This window comes from Trematomus bernacchii, unplaced genomic scaffold, assembly GCF_902827165.1.
Source record: "Trematomus bernacchii unplaced genomic scaffold, fTreBer1.1, whole genome shotgun sequence".
Lineage (NCBI taxonomy): Eukaryota > Metazoa > Chordata > Actinopteri > Perciformes > Nototheniidae > Trematomus > Trematomus bernacchii.
Window position 1 is genome coordinate 2,699,993 of NW_022987611.1, and position 10,917 is coordinate 2,710,909.

At 43.3% G+C, this 10,917-nt stretch overlaps 1 protein-coding gene across 4 annotated transcripts in view; it reads left to right on the forward strand.

Annotated features, from left to right (window-relative positions):
* LOC117483616 (protein shisa-6) overlaps positions 1–8,291 on the forward strand; it is a 69,815-nt gene extending 61,524 nt beyond the window's left edge. For 3 of the 4 annotated variants that reach the window (XM_034131991.1, XM_034131992.1, XM_034131993.1), the window contains 2 exons: positions 4,991–5,097; positions 6,242–8,291. In XM_034131991.1, coding sequence (XP_033987882.1) covers positions 4,991–5,097; positions 6,242–7,087 — 953 coding nt within the window. In that variant the 3' untranslated portion in view covers positions 7,088–8,291. Of the gene's footprint in view, positions 1–2,754; positions 2,908–4,990; positions 5,098–6,241 lie in introns of all 4 variants that reach the window. The other variant, XM_034131990.1, reaches the window with a different exon arrangement.
* The last annotated feature ends 2,626 nt before the right edge of the window (positions 8,292–10,917 follow it).

Below are 10,917 nucleotides of genomic sequence, written 5' to 3' on the forward strand. Positions count from 1 at the left end.
AAAAACTCATTCATTACATTCTTGCACACATCTATTTACATATTGATCACAAACAAACCACTATGTTTGTACCTTTCTGTCTTTCACCTGATTTGTGTTTTCAGACCAGATTTAAGTAGCATTTGTTATTCAGTCTTGCTCTTTGAATCATTTTCAATCCATGAATGCAAAATTATGTAATTTGATGTGAACATTTCTTTGTTTAACTCTATTTTTCTTTTTGTCAACAAATCCCACAAAAAGACCAAAGATTATGTGCTCGTCTCTCTTTATTTTCTCTCTCCCCGTTTGTGTTTCTCAGCCACAAGCTCATTGTACTTCTGAAGACATAAATCTTTCTAAAGGGGTACACATTTTAAGGATAATTTAACAAAAGATGCTCAACAATTCCCTTAAACAACTGCTGTTTTATTTGGCCTACTTAACTTTAAAGTGCATTATTTTAAGCTGTGGGTGAATACAAATCTTGTGGAATGTATAGGTCGTGTTCCGCTCACACTTTTAGTTTGTCCAGAGACATACGCTCTGTTAATGTGATACTGACAGTGTGTGCGCTGGATGAAGTAGCAGTCGACCAATCGGAGCTTTTTAGCAAGGACTAAAATGGGAACGTTTGATTTTTTACATCGCTAGCTAGCTACCTGGCTAAATATAAAGCAACATCCTTGTGCAACAAGAATAGAGGAAATCTACACAGCTATACTATAAAAAATGAAAAACCCTCAGGTGGATATATTTCTGTAAGAGCTCCTAGAAAATGATAGTGCACCTTCAATCTTTCTTGCTGACAGGTTAGTACAAAACAGAAGAAAATAAACCCCCATGCAACAAGTGTCACGCAGAATAAGTGAAGTTTAGCATGGAAATTGAATCTGATTATCATGATATGTCTATCTGCCAAGCCTACAGGAAGAGCACCAAGCTTTGAAGCAGTCTTGTAGTGGCAAAACGGTGGAATTACCGTACAACTTCCTTTCAGTCAGGTATGCTATGCGCTCAACAAAAAAAAAAAGATCCCCATTGACATTGGGTAGAAGACATCTGTAAATCAGAGGGTTTTCTTTCAAGATAAATCTACTTCTGAGTATGAACGCTTTAACAGCCCTTTTTCAAATCCTTAACTCTATAAAGTTGTGAAATGCGCTAAAAGTTGGTTGCAGGGTTACTTTCCCTCCGCTTATGTGTCTGAGCCCAGAACCGGCTGGGAGGTAGGGAGGTAGGGTTTTAGGGTAGGATTAGGATTGCCTATGCTCTATGTGGAAGATGAGCGAAGGTCGAGCCACTTTGAACGCTGTATCCTCTTCTCTTTATACATCAATAGTATGTGCCTGTGTTGGTCTGAATGTATAATAATGCCACCCGTTGCCCAGTACTAGACTTTGGCTATAGAGGCAATACTTAATAAATTGTTTATTTTGGTCTTTTTATTGTATTTGTTGGCAAAAAAGAAAATATCATCAGAAATCTTTAAAAACTTTTAAAAACACCTGTACGATTTGCAGAGATTACTTGAGTCAGGTCTGTGTGTTTGGACTGTCCATTGTGATAAGGTAGTGAATGTGTTGGTATGGAGATATCTAACCGCATGCCACAGTCTGAGGTATTTTTCCCTTATTGATGCAGGGTGGCAGACGGTCCAGCAACACATTTTTCACATCCGTCGTAATACCCACAACCCTCCCCCCAGCCCCCCCCCCAAGACCGCCTCCAATCTTCAGCTGTCCCACTCTCCCAGGCTTACCTCCTTGCTTCATCCCACACCATTTTTCCTTCTTTCCCTTTAAGATTCTCTTTATCTCCATCTCTTCTCCTCTTTCATTTCCTTCACTCCATTCTGCAGCAGTTACTAAGGCCTTATTTTTATCTGTCCATTGGAGGCTGCTGTGGCTGCACCCATGCACGCTGCTCTGCACTGTGTGACAGACTCGCAGCACGCTGGGGAAAGCAGATAAAGCAGGAGTGGAAGAATTAAGGAGTGAAGGGAAGTGGGTGGCAGCATGGTGGGGCTGATGAGATTGAAGGAGGACGGAGGTGAATAGGACTGACTCAGATGTTTGCGTACATGTATGAGGGTGGTAAAGAGAAGGGGAAAGTATCAGAGAGCTTTGGTCGAGTAACCACCACACCACCACCCCTTACCCCCCAACCCAGCCCCCCTTTTCTGTGCATATTCCTGCCATCGTAACGCTTCACCTCAACTAAAGCCCACCAACACTCCCTGCCCGGGATCACATCCGAACACTGTCAGGAGCAGGGGCCCTCTCCAGCACACTTCTGTCATTTGATGTGTTCTTTTCTTTTTATTCTGGACCACTCTTTCCTCCTGCGAAACCACTGACCACTACATCACCATGCAAGTCAGTCCCACAGCAAACACTCCCTGAGTGCCTTATGTGACTGCCTATACCCCCCAATCGGCCACCAGCAAGTTGGAGTTTTAGATATGCAAACATTTCTCACAGGCTGGCACTCTCCAATACCGTGCTGAAATAAAGCTCAGGCAGATCTACTCTTTTCTTAAGTAAGTGGTGCTAAAATTCAAGAGGACAAAGACTAGAGAGATTTTTCTTTGAAATGTGTTGAATTCAGCTCTGCCTTCAAGTGTTTGTGACTCTAAAGCTCCAGCCTGCCCGGCTCTTGCTCACCTCCCAGCTAGATTTTCTAGCTAGGGCAGGAGGAGCCAGCCTTCCATCTCTTTCTCTTCCCTCTTCTGTCTCTGTACATGTATGTATGTATGTATGTATGTGTCTCCAGAAAACAATCGGATAAGTGGCATCCTGACCTCGCAGACGGAGCCCTACGACCTGTCTTTCTCACGCTCCTTCCAGAGCCTGTCTCACCTGCCGCCCTCCTATGAGGCGGGCGTCAAAGCCGACCTCAGCCGGTTCTCATCCCTGAAGAAACTCAGTAGGTCCAAGTTCACTGCACTAATGCAAGAGTAGATTCCCTGCCCTGAAGCCCTGCATGACGCAAACACTGCATTTAGTTTCCTGACCGGGACTTACTGAGTAGCTCGGAGTTGTTTCAGCTGTGAAAAGGATTTGCTCACTCTGAGAAGGATGTCCTACAGTCGGGAAAGAGCCCATATATTTGTGCTACTCCCTGATCATTTCAGTGGATGGAGAGGCTGACTCAGAATCAGATCTGATCTTTCATTAAATCAGCGTAGTCATCTCATTAAACTATGACTCATTGATATTCCATGCTTTCCCTATTTCCACTTAAAGGCCACTATTTATTTTGAAACGAGTAAGTAAATGAAACTGCTTCTTTTGCCCCACCCGTCTCAGTATTGATTTAGTGGTGCCATGCTGGATTTCTGTTGCGTAATGAGGTCTCATCTCATGATATTCCTCGACTGGAACGCAAACATTCCTTAAGCCTTATCTAATGTTATCTTGACTGCTCAACTTTACTGCTGGCATGCAGTCAAAGTGAACGATGACGATCTACAACTCATCCCATCAGGGCTCACTCCACACTGGCTCCCACTCTTAACTGCCAGGCACCTTTTCAGACTAAACGCAAACCATGTTGGCAGGATTCAGTTGTATTGGGAGGAAAAACCAAAAAACCATTACTGTCCTCTACATGAAGAACTAGTGTAATCATTAAAGCTGTAAAACAAAAGCAAATCATTTCTAATGTTAAAGATAGTAGCAGTGTTCAAATGAAAACATATCTTTCCTTCATTCTTCCCAGCTTTCTTTCTGATTCCAAAGCAAATTATTTGTTGCAGAAAATAGCCAAAAGGCTCTGCAGTTTCTTTTTGGTGCTCAACTACTGTCTGTGCTCTGATAGATCATGGTGGATTGTGCTAGAGGGAAGATAGAGCCCTGTTTCATTGTAGGGACATAAAAGAGAAGAATGCCACTTCTTATTCATGCAATTGGTATCAAACTGAAGCATTTAGCCCGTTCCAGTGCAGGACAGTCTACAGTACATTACACGTTATTCATTCACTCCTTGGTAATATGGTTGATGAGTTGCAAGGCCCTCCTGCCCTTATCCTGAAGACTATTATGATTGAAAATGGAACATCTTGTTTTTATTATCTCTCGTAACAAATGCATTTGCAGCTAGCACCCGTGGCTGGATGCTGAAGGAGAGTCTGGCTGAATGTAATCTTGACAGCTGATGTGAAAACTGCTGCAGCCAATATTATAAAAGACAGACACAGGGTCATCTGCAAGGTGGAGAGGTCTGCTCTCCATCATTCATGCCCGCTATAAAAATGACACCCCTGAGTTAGTATGGTGGTTAAACATTCATGGCTATGACCAGAAAGAATAAAGGATGTGTGTCTTCATGACAATGGACTTATTTGTGTTCCATTTTTGAATTCATGCGGCATTTCGTCACTTTAACAAGATGTCTGACAGAGTTTGTGTGCATCACTATGTTAGTTGATCTGTACCAAAGTCTTCGTGCATGTGTTTCTGGTTGTGTGGCATGCATGTGATGATACTCTACTATCTATGGAAATGTATTCTTGTCTTTGTGATCTGCTACTGAATGCATGTTGCAGTTGTTTGCACAGAATAAGGACACACTCTGGGACACAATTCTCAATATTGTTCAATAATACAATAACCTTCCAAGCATGTGTATATGAGGTGCCTGCGTGCTTCCCTCCACATCTGTATGACATGACAATGTTTGTTCATAGACTTTTACATGACCTTTGACATTTTGCCCCCACAGACAGGGCTGCCTGTATATTCCCAGATGAATCCTGGATGTGTGATGTCATGTGCCTTGCATGTAGTGATTCCTCTGTGCCTCTCTGTTATCTATTCCCCTCCATAAGCTTAGAAAGGTGGAACACAGATGGGTCCGCCAACACTATTCTCTGAATTGTTCGCAATGTTCTCCAATCCCACTTTATCCGATGTCTCCCCTTGCATTCTACACCTCGCCTTGTGTTTTCTTGCTTTCACTCCCTGAATCTCCTCTTCACTTCTTGCTTGTGTTTTTTCCATCTCTCCAGCAGCAGATAAAGAAGTCGACGACTACTACACTCGTAAGCGCCACCTGCCTGACCTGGCAGCAAGAGGCACTCTACCCTTGCATGTTCTCAAACTGACCCATGAGCAGGTGGGTACAAGTGCTTGGTTTAAGTGTGCAGACATCCAATTACATTAATGCACAAAATGTACAACAATATCTGTTTTCTTTTCTTATTACTGCAGATTTGTATTTGTATTCCATATTTTATTCCTTTCCATTGCAATAGCCGCGTTCACACCAAGTACTTTGCCGTATTTAGTGCCGGCACTCAGAGCCCCGGCACTTATGACCCCAGGGCACTTAGTACAGATCGCGTCTTAGTACTTTTCCCTGAGGGAAGATTATGCAAATGAAGCCGCTGACGTCACTTCGTCGTCTTCTGCTTTGGGTTTACTGGCAGGCCACAAACAACTTCACGACGTATACTGCCACCCGGAGTCCCCAGCCGGAAGTCCCCGGAGTTGGGGACTGGCTTCAGTAGAAGCAGCTGGGACTCCCAGCAGCTTCTACTGAAGCCTTCCGAGTAAATCGCCAGAACGCCGACACCTCCTCATCTCCACCGCTCCCATGTTTTATTTTGTGTTGCCATAAGTTAGTCTCTCTGCGTTTGTGCGCTGGGAGAATGCTAATGCTAATAATGCTAATGCCAGGATAATAAAATGGCGGCTCTACAAAACATTTCAGAGTTGTACGAGGCGTGGTTTGCAATTCGCCCAGCCAATCAGAACTGGGGCACTTTTTCCCCCAGGAAAGTACCATCTCTCAGCAGGCACTAAAAATGGGGGTAAAAGTTCCCGAGATGAAGTGCTCTTTTTGGTGTGAACGCGACATAAGGGGTACTAACGGAACTAAACGCGAAAAGTACGGTGAAAAGTACTCCGGTGTGAACGCGGCTATTGTAAATACGGTTATATTTATATTTTTTACTATTTTTAATATTTGTTCTAGTTCTCTATCTGTGTTTTAATTGTTTTTTACTTTTATGTAAAAGTGTCGAATTTTACGACACTTAGTAAAATTCCTCGTAAGTGTAAACTTACCTGGTAATAAACCTGTTTCTGATTCTGAGACAAGGTCATGTTCTTTACTTTTTATGCTACCATGAGTCTCCGGTTTTTAAATAGTTTGTAGCTGAAGCCGATCTCTCTCTTCTTCCTGTAGTGGTAGCTGGCAGAGCCTTTTCCCCCTTAGCTTATGAATAAACTAACGTCATTCATCCTTTGTTTCACAGCACAGGGACCAGCAGCTCCAGAGCCAGCCCCCGCAGTCCTCCCAGGCCCCTCCCCAGTCGCAGTCTTCACAGCCACAATCTCAGCAAAGGCAGAGGCCCCGTCGTGTCCAGAGGGCCATGTCCCAGGACCGCGTGCTGTCCCCTCAGAGAGCCCAAGAGCAGGAATACAACATATCTTCTAATGGTATGTCCCCATACGGAGGCCGCATCCTCTCAGATGAACAGCTCCTGTCCGCGGAACGTCTTCGATCCGAGGAGCGTCTCCTTCCCCAGGACCGCCACACCTCCCAAGACCGTCTGTACTCTAATGATCGCATGTACACCAAGGACCGACTCCTGTCACAGGACCACATCTACTCCAAGGACCGCCACTACTCTCAAGAACGCCTCTATTCACAAGATCGCCTGTACTCACAAGACCGCCTGTTATCCCAGGATCCTCTGCTCTCACCGGACAGGCTGATGAGGTCTTTGAAGCGTGGCATGGTAAGCAGTGTCTCTGGTGGGTTTCGTGGAAGCGACAAGTCAATGTCGCGCGCCATCTCACACACAGACGTGTTCGTTCCAACCACACCTCTTATGGATCACTACAAGATGACCAAAATGCACCCCCATTCCAGTGCCTCAAACAATGGCGGCGGGGTCGGTGGCGGTGGCGGGGCCGGGGCCGGAGGCACTGGGCATTCCAACACTTTAGCTATGAACCAGACAGCAACCAAGAGACAGGCGTTTGCCTCCAGACGGACTCACACTATGGAGCAGCTCCACTATATCCCACCACACCACCAGCAGCAACCACAGCCACACCACTACCGTACAGGCAGCAAGACCGAGGTGACGGTGTGACAACAGCCAGCCAGCTGAACTGCTGGAGGCAGCATTGTTTAGTGACAGGTTGTGGGGGGGACAGAGGTACATGGGTACATTGGCCTTCCTTCAGAGTTGGATGCAGGGTAGGATGGTGGTGATTTCACGCTCTTTGACTATGTTTCTGCAATGTCAAAGATTCTAGAACATCCACTAGCTTAACGCAAGAGACCGGAAAAACTAGCGACACTGTACACTGCATACACAGGCCCAGTTAGATCTGAAGTCAAAGAGGGTGGTAGTTGGGGGAGGGTGAATTTATCCAGCTAACTTGCCCATTTTTCCACTGTCTTGGTTACCCTATTCATCTTCAGGCTATGGCCTCATTCTGTGTATGGTTTAGCGAGAACACACTCATCGGGTCTGTTCAAGCCTTTATCCTGCCCCTTCGCCCAACAGATCTATTCTGTGACCTTTTCTGGAAAATGTTAAAGGGCTTTGCATGGTTAAACACATAGACCGACTTCTCCGTGACTTCTGCTGTGCAACACAACACCACCACAGACGATGAACTAGATTGAGCCTGTAATAACTTTATAAATATACATATAAATGAACATAAAAAAACATTTGTACACCCAGTCCTACTCATAGCTCTAGTGAAACTCAATGAGAGAAATTAAAATGGATGTTGTAAGCACTTCTATTTGGTGCCTCTCAGAGTTCCAGTTCTAAAGACGAAGTGGTTTGTAACCCACAAAGCACAATCAATAATACAAATGATCTTCTGTTTTAGATTTTGTTTTTTAAATTTAAAATAGTGATGGCTAGCTTTTTTTGTTCTTAAAGCAATGGCAGGTTTTTTTTGCTTCCAGTAGACAATTGTAAATAAGCTATTCTATGAGCAGTATTATGGACAAGTCTGTACTGGATAAACTTTGTATTACACTGTCTGTTTTCAATAGATTCTTAAAGAACAACTATAAATCATCACTGTTTCGTGAGATCAGAATAGAAAACCCACTTAACCAAGGATAAATGACTACTATACTGTGTGTGTCTTTGCAAAACCGTTATTAAGATGAGAAGTGAATGAATGTGTTGTTAATAACAGATATACCACTGCTCATGTGGATATAGACTGTGTTCCATTGACATCAAAGGAGTTAAACAATATGGAAATGGATTATTACAGAAGGGTCAAATAAACAATCCATATTTTTCTAAACATTCAACATTGTTCCCTGAGAAATGTCTGTGTCTTGTGTTTGCTTTATAAAAAAACATGACACACCACATCAATGTGAGTTTTAAAAATGTTTGTAGGCTTGCGGTGTAGGAACCAAAAACGTGTTAGATATAAGCATATGGGTTAGAACAAGCGTTCCTGGATAAAGTTAAATTAAACGGAATTACTGCTGGAGGGAGTGACGGAAGTAAACAACCTAATGGTGTGTTTGCAGTCATGTGAGCAACCAGCTGACCACGCTAGCAACTTTAGCCAATAGAACCTGCTGGGTTCAGGTAGTGGAAACATTTTCAGGCCCATATTTGTATTTTGAGCTTCTACTATCACACATTACATGTGTCAACATTCAATAAAGCGCTTTATTTTTTACATTTGTGCTGCAGCACCTAGTATATGCAACCTCTGTTCCACTTAAATTAGTTTTCTTTCAGTTCTGTGATGCAGCGAGTGTTAGGTCGGAGTTAGTTTTACTTCCTAACCTCCTAAGAAACTGTTTGCTTTTCCACCGTTTAGAACCTAAAGGTATGTGATGATGGCACCGTTCACGCCGCTGCTGCTTACTCTTACATAACAAGAATTAATTGCAAGCACGACTTGCCACTATTCATGCAAATTTGTATCCAGCCCCAGGCTATGACTTAAAGGGGACCTATTATGCAAAATGCACTTTTTGATGTCTTTTATACATAAATATGTGTCCCCGGTGTGTCAGGGAACTCACAAAGTGTCAGAAAACAAAATCTTCTCTCTTTTCCTCCGTACCCACATCTCTAAAAAAAGAAAAGAAAAGGGGGGTGCTAACAAGCAGATCCAGAATGTTCGCTCCTATTACGTCATTGGTGACATCCGGCCGACGTGACACGTCCCAACCTATCGTCTCCGGCACACGTGACACGTCCCAACCTATATTCTCCGGCACACATGACACGTCCCAACCTATCGTCTCCGTATACAGTCGCAGCTGTGTGTCTGTGGCCGTGTGTCAATTCAGGGGCTGCACCCTTCGGAGTACGCAGCCTACGCGGTCCACGGTGGACCCAGCCCACGTAGACCGAGTAGGCTGGACCGAGCGGCCTACGAAATGAGACGGTCTAGCCTACGGAGCACTTCGTATTTACGTCACGTTATACGCGCTGTTCAGTTGCGCTGCTCCTACAAGCTAACTCAGCTGAAAAGGATCCAGAAACATTACTTTTACTTTTTTACTTTAACCATTTCTTGGAGATCACCGACAGCGATAAAATAAAGAGGACCATGGCCAGCTGTTCCTTTAGCCCCCAGTAATGTTACATTAGTAAGTCAACAAGTAAATTATATATAGCTGATGTAATTTAATCATATTATTTCATATTTAAAATAAGTCTTAATTTTTCTGTACTAATAAAACAATATGTTTTTTACATGAACAAAAGCATGTTGTATAGATTGATTCTTAACAATATTAGTGTTCTAATCTTAATAGCTGTGATTATAACAGTTTATATTCTCCTTCGTCCCCTAAACCAGCCCAGATGATGTCCTACTAACACCAGGTCATCACCTCCAGGTCCAGCAGCACCGTGACCCCCCGCTCTGCTGAAATACCTATTTTTTGTATTAATAAAATTAAACTGAACCTAAGACAGTTTAATGACCTAGAGATATCCTATTATTCCACTGCTTATGTACACATGTTGTAAATAATGGTTAAAACCTCATTAAATGAAATAAACAATGTATTTAACAATTACTATTTTAATTTAATTTTGTATTTTCATCTTATCACAAAGTAGAGGTAAGAATATATCCATCCTCTCTTTGCAGCTTCATGTCTTCTATTATTATAACTTTCATCATTGAGACAGAGGAAATCAATCATGTTATTTAACATCATCAGCAGTAAAACAAATATCAGCAAAAGTGTGTTTATGGAGTTGTTTATTTGTGTTGTATGTGCAGCGAGTATATAGAAGCAGTTGTTTGGGGAATCAGTCAGACTCAAGCTATAATCGTTACATATCTATTAAAAGAAAGGACACATACAAAATCTAATTCTGAAACTAAGACACAAGTCTGTAGGACGGCAGTAAGCAGAGGTCTGGGTGGAGGATGTTCCTGATCGCCGTTTTGCTTTCTCCAGCACCACGGGGTGTCCAGGTGGATGGCAGCTCTGTCCTGATGATCCGCTGGGGTTAGGGGTCCTTCTCCAGCACCACGGGGGGTCCAGGTGGATGGCAGCTCTGTCCTGATGATCCGCTGGGGTTAGGGGTCCTTCTCCAGCACCACGGGGGGTCCAGGTGGATGGCAGCTCTGTCCTGATGATCCGCTGTGCACTCTTCAGATTAGGGGTCCTTCTCCAGCAGATCCATTTCTCCAGAATTGTCCTAATTACAGAGAAAAACAAGAGAAAAAGAAAAAGGTGAATTAATCATATTAAACACAGGGTTGCAGAAGTATTATTGCAAAATGTAACTCTAAGCATTTCAGACAAACAATCCCTAAAGGATCATTCAAAATGATGTACTGTTCTGGTTTTTAAAAAACTAAAGAGATGAAGTGACAGTCACACGTGCATCCCTTTGACAGCACGGCACAAACTAACAACAAGCTAAAGGCTGCTGTCTATTTTTGATTGTCTTAT